This window comes from Athene noctua, chromosome 5 (genome assembly GCF_965140245.1).
Source record: "Athene noctua chromosome 5, bAthNoc1.hap1.1, whole genome shotgun sequence".
NCBI classification, from domain to species: domain Eukaryota; kingdom Metazoa; phylum Chordata; class Aves; order Strigiformes; family Strigidae; genus Athene; species Athene noctua.
The window spans coordinates 16,721,621-16,738,264 of record NC_134041.1 but is presented as its reverse complement, the minus strand read 5'-3'; the positions used below and the strand labels follow the sequence as shown (position 1 = coordinate 16,738,264).

Here is a 16,644-nt window from a genome sequence, read left to right as displayed (position 1 = left end):
GTTTGATAGTCTCATTTCCATAATTCCATTAGTGTGTGAATTCAGCATCTTATTAAAGATTTGTCCCTCTGTTAAAAAAATCCAAACAAAAATAAAACCACACCAAACAAAAGTAAGCAGAAAAAAAATCCCAACTCTTTCCAGAAAGGTATTATTTTTAATTACTGGTGTGTCTTATATTATTTTGACCTTAACTCTAGTATGCTGTTGAGAGTTAGAAACAGCATAAAGTTCAGAAGACAGGGAATTCCAGGTTCCTCTCTTTGGAGGAAGTTCACACTTTCTTTGCACTGACGTTTAAGAGCATGTATTTCTGCCCAGCTCAGCAGAGAGGACCTGGAACACCGGCCTCGGAGCCCAGGTGTGCATTGCCCTCCGGAGGAGCCTTCCCCATCCCAGTTGCCCCCAGGCAGCCCCTTTGTCCCAGCCGGCTTCTGGCCCCACAGCCCTGTGTGCCGGGAGCTGCTGTGCCCGCATTCCTAGCACAAAAATTGCTTCTGGGAACGGGGCTTGTTTCTGAAGGCACCAAAGCAACTGCTGTAAGCAGCACAAGAAAAAACACTCGGTCTTCAATCTGGGAGTTCACATTTTGTCCTTTTTGTGGAAATGCTGCAGATACAAGCATGTTTTAAGTTGCAAAGTGTGTTAAAAGTTATTGGGCATTTATTTAGAAATAGCTCACTTTATAGCTGCATTAATTACTTAGACTGGTTACATTTGCTTACAAGATAGATGAAAAAGGTAGATTTTTGCCTGTGTTGGAGCTCTAGGTGCTTTGGAGAGATCAGTAAGCATGGTTATGTAGGAAAGCTCTGTGTCTATCCTGCAAACTGTATGGCCCCCGTTTAGGTTGTTAATCTCTAATATATAGGTGACTATTTCTTAACAAAAAAATAAAAATCCTTTGTGTAAGAAGAAAAAAGTAAAAATTGTTTTCCTACTGAAGAAACATTTATATTTGAAAGCAGAATTGCCCTTTTAAAGTGTCTCATGAAACCAGGAGGATTGTTACAAATTTCCCCTGATTGATTTGTTAGGCATTGTGTTAATTAAGGTATTTTAAATGCAGCACTCTCGCATGTATTGAATACTGATCACATTGAATAGATTAATTGATGATGAAGTGGATCCCTGCTGCTCAGTAATTGGCTTTATTATGGAGAAGTGGCTTAGTTCTTCTTTTTAATCCAGTTAAGGTATCTGCAGTTATATTCAGCTGAATTTAAAATGACAGCTCATCCATGCAAAATTACTGCATGAAAGGCAACATGGCCAATTTAACTTTATTTGTGTTAGAACCTTGTTTGAATTATGCAACTGCTATGAAGTCTATATTCTTAGAGAGCTGAGTACATTAAGCATTAACTCCTGACAGATAAGCAATTACTCCTTTGGGGAGAAGTCTGCTTACCTTACTGATAGGATTTTATAAAAGTCTGCTTACCTTATGTGTCAATATTGGTTAATATTAGAGTCTAAGGTATTAAATTTTGAGAAGTATAGACAGAAGAAAATGGGACACTATAAAAGCCAACAAAATACATAGTTGTTCATTTTGTCATTTGCTGTTTTCTTTGGGTAACAGAGTCAATTTTACCTTTAAAACTTTAAACATTGCTGCCTTATTTGGATTTCCAGCTTTGTAGAGAGATGATTGTGGATTCTTTTTGTTATTTTTTGGAGAGACTCTTTATTAGAAGATTAAGAAAAAATAAATGATAGAATTCAGTTGTTGGGAGTTAAATAGATATTTCCTATGAATGCTACCAATAAAATGAATCATAGTTGTGGGGGTGCTAATTTGCCCCATAGTCTTAATTTACACCGTTAGTTCCTGGTGTTAATCTGGTTACTTTCCACCAATAAATGCCATCTATGTTAATAGGATTTGTCAGGTAATTCCTTAGCAAATAAATCTAGCCATGCTGGCTTTTTAAAAGAACCCTTATTTTTAATAAGGCATCCCTGTAGCAGAGCTTGGGAAAATAATTCATTTATTTTGTTTATAACAAGTAGAAAAAAGGTAAGAGTAATAAGATAACTTGGTTCTGAGTCAGTGATTTAGAAATGCAGTGCCAGCTCAATTTAGATTTGTGGGAGAAGAGTTTAAGTGTAAAGGACCCTGGAGGCTGTTTTTAATCTGATGATGCCTTTTTGAACAGGCAAAATGGTTATGACTGGAAAATAGGAATTTTTTTTTGTTTAAATGCAATATGAAAAATTCTATATATAGTTTTCTGCATACATAAAGTGTTAAAGTAAACTTTTACAGCTGTTTAGGATTGAACTCTTAACTATATGGTTTTTTAGATGTATCACCTGCAGAATGTTGAAGAAGAACATCCCCTTATAATATTGACTCCTGCAATAGGTTTATATTGTGGAGCTCTGGATAGTGCCTTCCAAAGAATCTGTAATATTTTTGCTTTTGGGGAGGATTACTGTTGAGATTAGTCTCTACTTTATGAGCAGAATCATCTCACGTGTGTCTGTATCTCAGAGACATCCTGGTAGGGCCTGTGCGTTGTAGGTTCCAGGATCTGGACTGTGCTTTTGCTACTGAAAACGTATGCGTGTTAGCAGTCTGGGTGGAAAATCCTGGTAGGAATCACCGTAAACAGATCTCTTTTCAATGTTGTAGGAAATGAAGGTTGATACCCTATTCCCAATTATCCCCAATATATGCCAACTGGAGTTTGGCTTAAATCATACTAAAACTACAGTGCTCTTTCTCCGCTTAGACCATGACCACTGTCCTGGTTTCCAAATACATCTTTTGGAGCCGATGCAGGCAAATATTTTGCATGCTTAGATGTTGCAAATAAGCTTCCAGCAATATCCATAGAGTATACCAGACAGCAAATTCTGTCTACCAGTTTCCCTCCATGTGTTGCAAATACTATTTGCTTAATTTGTATTTTTTTCCAGGTGGAAGATGCTTTGTGATTTAATTTTCCAGGTGACAGGAGCTTTGGTTTCATGAGGCAGAAAAACATTCATGCAAAATATTTGCATAATGTTTGAGGTAACAAAATGTTTTGCTGTGCAGCAGCAAAGTCTCTCTGCTCCCTCCTTCTGCAGAGCTGAAGCCAGTTTGTTGGTGGGCTTTTGGGAAGTTTGTGCAGGTCAAGTATTTATTCATGCATATGTCTTTGATCAATGGGGTGGCAATGCCATAAAGACCTGCTGGTGAAAGAGACAAAAGGATGTGGCAGCTGTGGAGTGGAAGCAGTTAATTTAAAATAGCTATTGCTTTTTCCAGTTTCTGATTTGTGCCAACTAACTGTTTATATCCTCTGACTGGGAAAATGGGGGCAAAGCTGCTTTTCATGCCACAAAAGACACAGCGAGGGGAGATCTTAGAGCAGCCCAAACAGACAGTGCTTGGCATCAGCTGTGGTGCTGCTGCTTGCATCTTGGTGTGATACTAGTGTCTGAGTAGGGCTAGTTGTGATTTATGTGCGTCGCAGAATTGTTGATGTTTAAAATGTCTGCAACAAACTCATCTTGGTTGTAGATACTGAACTCTTTATGTCTGGTCAGAGATCTAAAGTGCTGTCACGCGTGCTTGTTCCTCTCTAATGAGATACTGCTGTCAAGGATGCTCAGAGGATTGCTGCTGTGATGAAGAGCAGGCAGTGGTCAGCCCCTTCACCTCTCGGCATGGATGAGCCTGTTCAGGTTATGCTGTAATCATTTCCCATTTTAATTAATGGACTACCTAAAGCAATTTATTTTATAACTTTTTCTCCTGTAAAAGTGATGCCTGGGTTGATGGGTTTATCACAGATTGCATAATGTCAGCATGCATAGTATTTGAAGAAAACAAACTACCTTTACAGAGTTCTTAGATTTTTTTTTTTTTTTTTACCTTTTTAATAATTTCTCCATTCTTTGCCTCTGAAGCATTATGTAGGATTGACCAATGCAGTCTCTAAGTAGTAATTTTTATAGGGGTAAAAAAAGACTCTTTTTTTCCAGGTTAAAAGAGGAGATTTTTCCATTTATTTAGATAATTGTTACATAGAAATAATTCCATTCTATCTCAATTTTTAAAAGTTATTTAATTTTTTTTTTCCCCGTTGCTGAGTGGATAGAGGTGATGCTTTCCTTATATTTCAATTGAAGTTGCTTGAATTTGATATAACATGAATTCTCTTAATGTCATTTACAGTTGTACTGTGAAGTTTTGTTTCAGAACAGGTCTGGAACTATTTGAAAGTATAATTTGCCTGCACCTGAGTAAGCTTTGACAGTAGCAGAGCTGTGCTGTTTGTGTCAGTTGAGGATCCAGATCAGTATTTCTTGTGGAATCTAGCACAGAAAAAAAAGTAGCTGTTTTTCACTCACCCACTGTTTGCTACAAGAACAATTTTGAGATATTAGAGCTCTTCAGTATTGATTTGCTGCTTTTTAATTTTTAATACATTTTCCCAATAAGACCTTGTGTTGATCTTAGAAGTAATAATAATAATAAAGCAGCATGAAAAATGTAGGCAAAAGGGAGACGTTGGTTTTGCAAGTTATAACCACTCAGTGTAAGTTGTATTATTTTTCTCTTTTCAAAATGAAACTCTTAGATCTTCAACACTAATGCCTTTATTCTAGAGAGGTGCTTTCAGTGTTAGATGTAGTGTACTTATTAAGTGTGTCTGGAGAATGGTAGGAAAAAATTTAAATTACCTATCACCTTTTGTTTGGTGGTAATTTGGCCTTTTTATTAGTTACGAGTGGCCCTTGGGTATTTCAAGCTTGCTGTAATAAGGAACTGATAGTTTTCTGATAGTTTCCTGACTTAGTCACCTCAACTTAGTCACCAGAAATAAATTACAGGTTTTCTGAGGAACTTTAAAATAATTCAGAAGGCCTGCCTTAAGCGATGAGGAATGTTACGTGTATAACAGGGTAATCAAATGTGCCTGTAAAATAGCATGTGTTGCTGGCAGTGGGTATGGGTATGACAGTGATACATGTGCCCAAGCACATGTAAACAATATTAAGCAGGGTCAGACAAGCGTTTTTACTGTGCTGAATCACTGCAGGTGTCTGGCAGGGGCTGTTGTAAGTGTTTGATAGTTTGAGTCCTCTCTTCCCTTGGGGCATCCTTGTGTAGTGGTACGGCCAGTCAGCACCAGCCTGCTCAACCGAAGGGACAGTCGCAAGCCCAATGGACACTGCCTGGATGGGCTGGGAGGCAGGGGTCTGGGTTCATGAAGCACCATGGGCTTCTTGTGTCTTTCCAGTTGTGTCTCTTTGGCCATGAAAAGACTTTATCCTTTCATGCAACCCTATTGCTGAGCAAAGTAAAAATGTGGCTTTACTAGTCAAGCTGAACAAATAGCTGATGGAAGCAGTCACTCAGGATAAGTCATTTTGACTCTGATGGCATTGTCCTTCAAAAGCTATTTTTTTTCTTTATTACTCGTACTGCTAAAGTTTCCAGAAAGCCCAAGGTAAATGTAGTAAAGATACTATATTATAGAACAACCAGGGCTGGAAAGGACCTCAGAGGATCATCTGGTCTATGCTTTGGTGGGAGACAGAGCTTGGATGAGATTACCTAGCACCCTGTCCAGTCACATCTTGAAAAATTCCAGTGATGGGGAGTCTACCATGGGCCTGGGGATGTTGTTCCAGTGGTTGAGTGTTCTCACTGTAAAAAACAAATGAATTTTATACACATACATAAATAAAACCTGCATCATAAAACTGACCATCCCCATACTGCCTTGAAGTCGTTTACGCGACAGGTGCCTCTGATGTTTCATCTCCTCCTACCATCCTTCTGTAGGGTTATTTTTAAAGTTTAACTGCTGAGATGAGATGTGTGGTGGCAGAGCAAGCAGGGACAGGGACAGTTAGGAGCCTGTTTGCAGCACAGCCTTGTAACTTATTAAAAGGATTGAGGTGCAGCTCAGTTCCTTGGGCACCCTTGTGAGAAAGCTGTATCAGATGGGTAAGCTGGGGAGTGAAGTGTTACCAGACTCTGCTACAGCTCCTTTTGCAGCTTGTTCAGAGCTGTGTCATGTACACTCTTTAAAATTGCGTGCATACCTCAGCATATTGCTGGCTTTAGTGGAACAACATGTGGCTCAGTGCTGATGGGAATACCATCCTGCATAATACTCCACTGTTAGTTTCTTCCAGCCACATACTTCATTTTAACTGTTTGGTGCTGAACACAGCAAGAAGTTGGATACAAAAGTCAGAGTGTTAGATTGACTCTTCAGTTTTAATGAGCTGGGGGGAAGTTTAATTTGCTGGCCTGCTTTTCCAAGCCTGTGCCAGAGACTTTTGACAGAAGGGAAGATTAATGTTAGTGGGCTGCAGTATGGCACTGATTGCTATAGAGCACTCCAGGCCAGCCCACCAGTGGGACCGTGCTGTGATTTGCAGTACAAGGGGAGGCTTTGTCTGCTTTTATCAAACATCACATTTCTAACTAGCTGCTTGCCAGAAAAGCACAGCAGGCGTGCTAGAAATAGCCCTTCCCCTGTGAGGGAGCTACTTCCATGAGATTCAGGCTAAGTGAATTTTCCTCTGTCACTCTGGAAAACAGATTCTATGCGTTATTCTTCATAACTGAAACTTTCTAAAGATACTCTTTTAAGCAGCTGTCTGCAAAAGTTATTACAACCAAACTTCTGTTGGGGCTAGAACTAGTCTTTGTAGGTTTTGGTTTTTTTTTTTGGGGGGGGGGGGGGGGGGGGCGGGGGAGCAAAACCACAACAAATCATTTTGGTCAAAGGCCAGATTGCCTGATTTAACTGTTTAAGCTAAGTGAAGTATAAAAAGTAAGTTATAGTTAAATGGTGAAAATATGAATGAGGAACTTGTAAAAATCATTAGCTGTATGGTGATTTGGACTTGAAGTGATTAGAATTAAAGCAGTAAACCTTTGAGAAATATGTAAGAGCAACCTCTGTAAAGTGTGATTTGCTGAGTATCTTGTGAAAACAGTGCTTCTTTCTTTCTTTGTATATGCTGTAAACAAACTCTCCCTTTCCCTGACTAGCAAGGGGGATGGCAGATGAATGTAGGTGTTTGAGTCTGTGAGCTGCTTGGGCTGATTGCACCACGCAGGGTTAGCGTGCTTAGGGGCTCCATAGTACCCTAGTCTGCACAGGCAAGGCTATGTGAGTCCTGTTGGGAGCTGCTAAAATTTGCAGAGTGATGAGTGAGTGGGGTGGTTATTGCTAGCAAGAACCACTGTTGGTTTCTCAAGGGATAGAAAATTGATTCTTGAGTGAAAGTACTCATGTAATTTTATTACTATGTATCCTTCTGGCGGCAGTTCCCCTCTTGTGAGCTTCATTAACTTGTGTAAATTCATTGCCTTTCTTACAGTCATTATGGCCTCATGATAGTGAAAGCGAGGAAAAACTTGAGCTATAACTTGGTATTTGGATTTCCTCAGGTATTGGAGCATGAGGTGAACTGCAGGTTCCTTACTGTGCAGTATTAGCTTATGTCTGATTGTGTGATCGTGTTCCTTAATCAGTTGTCTTTTATTGCTAAATTAAGGGAACCTTTCTTCTTTTTCCCTCTTGAGCATCATCAGTTCCTGCTGTTGCAATTTTTTTTTTTTTTTTGGTACCTTGAAAGGTGGGGGTGATTTCCCACAAGGACGTCACTTGGGAACCGTGTAACTTTAAGGCCTGTCATGGGATGATTATGCCAGGAAAAATGGAAAGTTCCTGGCATGAATGAGACAGTGCAGGATGGAGCTTTTGAAAGGAATAAATCCTCATTGTGTTCTTCCTCCTCCATCCTGTGGTGGAAAGGAGGAGCTGAGAGAAATGGAAGAAAAGGTGTGAGACGCTGTTTGTGTCAACACAGGAGGGATTTAGGTCTCTCTGGGTAATAGAGGGACATGCACAAGAGTATACCCGTATTCTTTACTAGATGAGTGTCTTACCTCTAGACCTAAGAGGTGTGAGCAATGCTGATGTGTTGGCTACATAGTTAACGGCTTTGTAAGCAAGGGTGCATTTGCCATATTCCAGTATTTTCCCATTTTAGAGTGGTTTTGTTGCACCTGTGCCCCAGGAATGCAGCCATGTCTGCTTGTATGGGGGATACTGCACAAATGGATCGAGCTGAATGCAGCGGGTGAGATAGCTCATTTGTTTATATGTAGTTTCTGTCCCTTTCATCTCCATAAAGCAGAACAAATCTGGCTTTTGACCATGAACAGCCAAATTTGGCTGAACAAGTCAGCAGAGCACAGCTTTCTGAATGCTCGTGAACATCTGACTGATGAATGAATGATGGTTGTCTGAATGAATTGTGTTTATCAAGTTATGACAAATCAACATGTTTCCCCTTGTTCAAGATTTACTTTTTCATTGCTGCGAACTGTAGTTACTGAGCAGTTTGAAAATGATTATTCCTTCCCTTTTCTTTTAAAGGGTCTGGAGTTGTACTTGCATACAAGGCTGATATACCCTCAACAGAGGTTTCTCCTCCAAGTCCCAGTCCTCTGAAAAAAAGTGGATCAATCAACTGGCCTTTCCCTGATAGAATTAAATCTCCCAGGACCGTGAGGAAGCTTTCCATGAAAATGAAAAAGCTGCCAGAGCTGAGTAGGAAGCTGAGTGTCAAGGGAGCTTCAAGCCATACTAGTTCAGATAATCCTCCTTCCCTGCCAAAAGGTAGCTGCCGGGATACAAGCCATACAGTGTCTTTGCCATCTTCTGGAAACTCAACCACAGCTGCCAGCAGAAATGTGATAAGTCGTTACCATCTTGACAGCAGCGTGTCGTCGCAACACACCTACAAAAAGAAAAGCTCGAGGAACTCCAAATCCTTCAGCAAAGGTGGTTACCTCAGTGATGGAGACTCTCCTGAACTTATAACAAAATCAGGTAAACATGGGCATGAAACCAAGTGTGGGAAGGGAAAGGAGAGCCTTCCAAGTAACAGTGGTAAAACTGAAATAGATATTGATGCCTTCAGACACTACAACTTTTCTGACCAACCCAAGTGCTCTCAGTACATCTCTGGACTCATGAGCATTCACTTTTATGGTGCTGAAGACTTAAAACCACCAAGAATAGACTCAAAAGATGTCTTTTGTGCAATACAGGTTGACTCAGTAAACAAAGCAAGAACAGCCCTACTTACATGTAGGACAACATTTCTAGATATGGACCACACGTTCAACATAGAAATTGAAAACGCTCAGCACTTAAAGCTCGTGGTGTTCAGCTGGGAACCCACCCCACGGAAAAATCGGGTGTGTTGTCATGGAACCGTGGCTCTTCCCACTCTCTTCCGAGTGACAAAGACGCATCAGCTGGCTGTCAAACTGGAACCAAGGGGGCTAATTTATGTCAAACTGTCACTCATGGAGCAGTGGGAGAACTCTCTTGATGGCCTCGATGCAGATCGGGAGCCAGTGATGTTTGGGGTAGATGCTCGAAAAGTTGTCGAGAAGGAAAATGCGGGCTTGATGGTACCACTTCTGATGCAGAAATGCATTCTGGAGATTGAAAAGAGAGGCTGTCAGGTACTGTGCATATTTTATTCTGCTTTGTTAATATTTCTGTGTCAGGATAGCTGTTGCAGAGGGTGAGCAGTCAGTGGGAAAGGGGAAATCTAATACCTTTACGTGTCAATTTTTTTTTGCGTTGCTGCTCCTGTTTAGCGAACACTAGTTATTGTAATGTGGGAGGAGTAACAGGACTGTGTGAAATCAGTGCTTCTAACTTGGCCTTTGAAGAGGAGATGTATGCTTGCTCACAGGAGATGCTCACAGTAGTGCTTTAGGACTAGGGATAGGGATAGTGAAATGAACCTGTAGCCCCCAGCATGTAGTCACCCTCAAACAGCAGAGCTGAGAACTTGAAAATACTTGATTCCTGAGACAAGAATCACTCCATAAGGACGTGTATCTAAATGCAAAAATGAATATAATGTTCCCGCCTACCCAAACCTGAGGCATTGTGTGTGATGACAACGGGTCTTTTGACAAAGCTTTACTTGCATGTGTGCAGTCTCAAGCCAACATGCCAGAGATTTGTCTCTACTATCACTTTGTACACAGCAGTAAGATGAGGAGGAGACCCTGAGGGGCTGAATTAGTTGTTTCCCCATGCCACTGCTCCTTGCCTTTTTTCAGTTGGTTTTCACAATTAGGACAGGAGATGAATGCTGTAAACGAGCAGTGCCCAGTGTCTGCATTCTAATACAGTTTATTGGTTGATGTAACCCAACAGACAAAAATATGTATGAGAAATGAGGCATGGAAACAAATAGCCAGTTACAGATGCTAGACAAGAAGTCTGTTAGGAAGGACTATGGACATCCTAAGGTCGGATGTTCCCCCTGGCAATGAATTTTAAACTGGTGGGAAGATTCTTGCATTCTGTTCCACAGCATGTGTGAGCCCTTGGTTTCTTTTACACACCTGTTCTTGCTCAGGTGAAATTGAGAAGTAATCACACCTCCCACTGTTACTATTTTAAATTGCTGACAGGTTGGATATAATTCCAGGTGTTGTGAAATTAACTCTGCTATTTATAACCTAGGTCATAAAATATAGACAAATTGTATTTCTGTGTAATTACTTTGCTGGAAGTCATTACTAATATCAAATGAGTGATTCTTACTGTGAATACTTCTCCTAACATTATGCAAATCAATGGAAAAGAGAAGTTTTATTCTTTCTAATGTATGTGTCCCATGGTTTCAGCATTTTAGTTTGGGCTTATTGGCACCTAGTCATGCAAATGATATTGGGTAATCAAGGCAACACTGGTAATGAAGCGATTGGGATCTGAATTGTCTGAATGTACCTGATGCTTTTGAGCATGAAATCTAATTTGTGTATTTGGACAGGGAGAACCAGAAATGCAAAATATACTGTTAACTTTGTTTTAACCACGTGCTTGTCTGACATTTCTGACTTTCCTATAGACTGCAGACTACTGTTGTGGCATGTTATCTCCACCTGAATTTCAGATGTTGCATTAGAAATCTTTGAAAGTTTAAGTCTTAGTCAAATACTAGACTGTATTTAGTCTTGGGAACAAGGGAGTACAAATTCCATTCCCATTACTTAAAGAGGAATTAATATATGGACAAACAGATAATTCTTGTTTGCAAACATAGATTTGCATGGTCCAAGTCAGGTGTTTTGGATTTGGATTTTTTTTTTTGTCTTTTGAATCCATGGTAGTTTTGGACTAACCATTTACTGCTCAGTACAGCTGCCTATAATGTTCATTACAATAAAATGAATATGTTTAAGATGTAGTTTCTTAAAATCATAGGAGTGCTTTGTATAAATGATGCTGATGAAAATGAGAAGTAAATGGTGATAAAATGCAAAATTTGAGTGCATGAAAGCACATGATTTAACTAATAATTCAGTCCAAGTGGTATGAGTTTCATTTCTGTCACCTTGAACATGTTAACCCTTGTTTTGCATAAAACTTTTCATAAAATTTAAAACCCATGGAAGTCAGCATCTTGTAATCTTTAAAACACTATGTTATAGGTGTAATAATGGAGTATTAGTAATTTTCTTGAAACTCTGGTTATTGGTGTAAAATGTCTTAAATTTTGTTTTCTATATAACTTAATCTTGTAGGAAAGATTTTTTTTTTAATTGGTTTATAGCATTTCTTATTTTTAGTAGGTAGTCAGTTGTATGACTGCTGTTTCTGCTAATGATTAATAACTGTATTTTGGTATACTGTGATTTTGTATACATAAAGCTCAAAACGCTTTTTCTCCTTATTTCTTTCTGCTGAAGTTCCAGTTCTATTTGTTATAATTAAACAATTATACTAGGAAAAATAATGGTGACCTAAAGGAGTAGGATAAGAAGAAAACAAATGTTTCCTGAGTTTGCATAAAAGCAAAGCATTAAATTATTCCAATTTAAAACTCTTGTTCTGTCAACAAAATACTGCTCAGCATGTTCACTGTTGCAGGAAAACATTAGCATTGCTCACTTGCTACCTAAGTCCCAACTGTGTCTCTTGTAAAATGTTTGATACCGTAGGTGACCATTTGATGTTAAGCATTTGCACTGAGTTTCCTTAACATACACTTCCAAACAGTTGGTTTTGTTGCACTTCCAAGATGAGACAATACATGATGTCAGTTATTACTCCCCTCTGCAGGAAAATGACTGATGTAGGGCTGTTGTTTTTGCTTCTAGGTGGTAGGCCTGTATCGGTTATGTGGCTCAGCAGCGGTTAAGAAAGAGCTTCGAGAGGCGTTTGAGAGGGACAGCAAGGCTGTTACTCTCTGTGAAAGCCAGTACCCAGATATTAATGTCATAACAGGTAATACATTTGCTTGCTTTTCTTTTAATCTGGAATCATGCCGTATTCCCAACATACCATTTAGAAGGTGAAATTGTGATCTGAACTAGTTTTTCTTTTGTCGTTTAACAAGCTGTTTACTGCTGCTTTGTATTGCTAAAGGTTAGGTGGGAGTGGGTGCAGTGACCGTGGGGATGTGCAGATATGAAGCAGCAGTGATTTGGAGGGAGAAAGTATGGACAGAGCCACTTTCAGTAACTCTTCCACCAGTTATAGAGGGAAGAGGAGGCCTGAAAGGAGCCAGTTAAACCTCTGCTGTTGGTTTTTGTTGGAGCAGATCTTGAAACACTTGGTTGTGATCAGGCACACCTGCTGTGCTGGTTGTTCTAGCACATGTGATCCAAGGGCCATCTCGATCAACCTGTGGTCCTCCCTTTATATTGGAAATTGCAGCATATTTGGAAATGCTTCCTATCATATTGTGCAGGCTAGTTAGAGCTGCAGGAAAGTGCCTTCATTTGATCATTACTTCTGTTAAAAAGTAATTAAATAGCAGCTTTCTCCTGCTCGCTGGAGTTGGGCCTCTACTTGCTGTCATGCAGCAAGCTCCTGGCAAACATGGGAGGGACTGGGAATACCAGGAGCAAGGAGGTCTTAGGAAGCCTGTCTGCATCTGCATCAGCTCTTTACATTGACAGGAGTTGCACTGCACAACTGAAGTAAGTTGTTGAGGGTTTTTTTGTTTGCTTAGAAGTGGAACAGTTTTATAGCTATTGATACTTGTTATGTAAGCCAAAGTTGATCTAATTTCAGGCATCACTGACTGCACCAATTGCTCAGGAAATTAGATGGGAGCATTCATTTCCTACATATCCAGGGGATGGAAAATATAACAAGAATAACAACAACAGTAGTCAGGGTATAAATTTTCTGTGCCAAAGCCCTTTCTGTAACATCCAACATCCAGCTATATGGGACAGTTCTACGCTGTTTGCTGGTTTATTTCATTTTGGTGTATTGGGAATTAATTTTGTTCATTACACTTCATAATTATGCAAAGTGGCATCAGAAGATACTCAGTGGCATTTGCTGGATTAAATAAACATTTGGTTGAGAATGTGCAGCTAGTTGATTTGCCTATGTGCCTTGGCTAGTTTTGCTGTTGAGTTCAGTGTTGCTCACAAGTACCAGCATTCTCAGCAGCAGAAACTTGTGTTTGTGTTTCACTATGATGGGATACACCCTTTATAAAGAGGTGTACAGTAAAAGTAAATAGTATAAAAGATCTTTTAAACTGGGTAGTTTTCTTCTCTTTACAAATAAATTAAAGAGAAAAAGTGGTGATAACTTCTAAGATCAGGTGGTTTCATGAAATTTTTGGAGTCCTGTTTTCTTCCTGATTTTTGTAAATCAACTCAGAAGGGGCAAGACCCCCTCTTGCTTTCTGCCAAACAGCAGAAACCATCTGATAATAAGCAGACAAATGGTAAACTGCTATTTGGTTAATGTAAACTTTTGGCTAATGGAATAATAAAAATGGCATTGCAATTCCATGCTGCAAGTAATCGTTATGACAAAAACAGTATTTGCAGAAACAATTCAGGAGTATCATGGGAAAGGGTATAGAAACTTAATTCTCATCCATATATAATAGAACCTGTAACATTTCGTAAGCATTTTGATTTTTCCCCAAGTATGAGTGAACCAACCAGAATTGGATGAAATCAAAGTCTGAACCGCAGGAGAGCTTGGTACTGATGCAAAGCCCTGGAAAGGCAGTGGCACAGTCTGACCTTTCCATCACAAGTTTATGATGTGGTGGTTAAATAGAAAAGTGTACTTCAGTTTTTAAGTATACATTGCTGCAAGCCTCATTGGTGATGGTGAACTTCTGGTGACTGTGCAGGTCCTGCTGGCTCTTTTTTTGGTTGTACTACTGAAGGATAATTTTTTGCATTTGGAATTTGTATTGTAAGAGTGAAAAGACTACAGCCTTGGTGTCAGCTTTATGGGAAGACTACTGGGTATGCTTTTGTATATGTTATATTGCAAGAGTTTACTTACATGCTGCTTTCCTTATAAGGTGAAGATAGTTTTAAGAAATGACATTTATAAAAAAAAAAATTCTTTCCCCTGGTACCCCTGTGGCTGTGCTGTATGGTTGCCTGTAGTTTCTGCATTAGTATTTTGTTGAAAGGACTGAGTGCAGGGGTCCTCTGTGAGTTGGGGGAAGCAGGGAGGGAAGGGGTGTCTACATCCATAACTTCTGCTGACCAAAGTGTAACCCACTCACTAATTACTGTAAACAGTGTGGTCTGGTTTGAAAGGGGAACCTGCAATTTTTGCGGACAGACCTGAGGTACCCACCATGCTTAGTGCTAGGAATAGAAGAGCCCACAAAACCTCTCTTGCGTGTGCTTAGGAAGCAGGGTTAGGGGGGAATGTTCCCCCTGATGTTTTTACTGCTGTATTTGCAATGCTGAGGCTGATGCACATGATTCATACTTTTATCAGCCAAAACATATGTTCCATAAAATATGAATCCTCAGCATAAATCTTGGCTGATTTGAAGAGAGGTTCTGTGTTGTGTCCTTTTTGAATTTGAGTAGCACTCCTTTTCAAAAAGATTAAAAAGGTGGGTTTTCTTTGACAACTCTCCAAAGACTAAAGAATGTACATTTAATGATTAAACATTGACTGAGAAATGCTCTTGGGATTGGCACAAGCTTACACACAAATGGGGTCATGGCTCAGACTGAAGTGTGCAGCCAGTTTTTGGAACTGACCAGTAGTCATGTTGTTGCATCGTGTCTGTTCACATCCACGTGAATTCATATCTCTGCATAAAGCATGCAATACTGTTAACAGTTCAGTGGGTCAGAAAAATGAGGAATTAATGAAGTGGATGGCAATTTCTGCTCACTGTCTAAAATTGTTGTGTGTGGTTGTGTCAAGGGGAATGTACTAGTGGACTGGCAGCAGTGGGAAGCATAGATTCGTGGAAAAAAAAATAACAGCAGCCTTAGAGAGCTAATTTAGCTGACTGAATAGCGAAAGGATTTAGAAAGGTCAAGGGGCATTCATGGCTCCCAAACTATCCTGTTATTCAGGGCTAAACAGGAGAAGTCCTTTGACAGGTGGTAGTACTATGGCTGTGGCTGCTATTACAGGAATTCCTACTAAATGATTGTTTATAGACAGTTGTGAGTGTTTCAACAGTATAAGCTGATTTGATTATGACATACCATTTTCTACTGAGGACTGAGTTTATAAGTTGTTTTGTTAAATAGCACAGTGTGATGGGATTTTACAAGGCTGTGAGGAGTGCATACTAAAAAATCTTCTACCTTTCCAACTTTGCCTTTTTAGAGCACAGGCTGCTTTGTTAATTACAGTACCTGCTTTCAAAAATAGTTTTTTAACCCACCATTTATTCTTTAAGTAGATATTTAAATTCAATTGCAGTCTAGCTAAAATGGGTAGATATTTGTGGCACTAAATGCATTTTTTTTAAGGAAAATAAAAGCTGCTGGGAGGCAGGCCTGTTTCATTCCAAGTTTTCTGTATCAGTTGTACTGGATACGTTGCTCCTGGATAGCATCCTCTTTCCAGGGGCTGATGTTAGATGTCTTTATTTTTTTTTTTAATTATAATTCTTACAGTCACTGAAACACCACTAAAACTGAACTATCAGCCAGTCTCTAAAGCCAGCTTACAAGAATGCAAATGCTCAATTCTTTTGTTTGCATCTGTTGAAGGAACAGGGGTTAGTGAGGCACTTGCCTGGCTGTTGCATTCACTAGGAACAGCCTCTTCTGTAGCATTCCCAGCTTCTGAAACAGGGCAGTATGTCTCTGCAACTGGGAGAGCTCAGTGCACAGGTGTTTTAGCCAGTGTCTCCTGTGGATGTGAATTAGATTAGTCACAGCAGAAGCTAGCAGTGTGCTGGGGATACAGAGTACCCAGAGGCAGAGGGGAGTTGACGTTTTCCATTTGAGGACATCTATGTGGTTTGTGCTTTGGTGGGTGAGAAGAAGCAGTGTGCTTTACCAAAAGTGCCACTGGAATGTTTGCTTATAATTTTATAGCTGAAAATAAACTGAAAAGGAAAATTAACTGCTGGTCGAAGATAAAGGAGGCGGTGTCATTAAGCTGAAGACTTGGTGTTTGTAGGAGTTTTTTTCCTTGGACAGGAGGTGGACTGCTAAGAGCCCTTTCCTTGCCTCTGCCTTGCCCTGATCAGGAGGGGGACCTGGAGGGATGTTCACCCTGAGCCCGGTGTACCCACTCCTGCGCACACAGCAGCCCCCGCACGCACCCCTCTTCTCTAGAGGTAGTGCATCTTCCTACCCTGGTTTCAATCCTT

The 16,644-nt window shown here is 39.9% G+C and overlaps 1 protein-coding gene across 2 annotated transcripts in view; it reads left to right on the top strand.

Annotated features, from left to right (window-relative positions):
• Positions 1–16,644, top strand: part of SYDE2 (synapse defective Rho GTPase homolog 2) — a 30,291-nt gene that overhangs the window by 5,014 nt on the left and 8,633 nt on the right. For both annotated transcript variants that reach the window (XM_074906506.1, XM_074906507.1), the window contains exons 3-4: positions 8,412–9,511; positions 12,173–12,299. In XM_074906506.1, the coding sequence (XP_074762607.1) occupies positions 8,412–9,511; positions 12,173–12,299 (1,227 nt within the window). The remainder of the gene's footprint in view (positions 1–8,411; positions 9,512–12,172; positions 12,300–16,644) is intronic.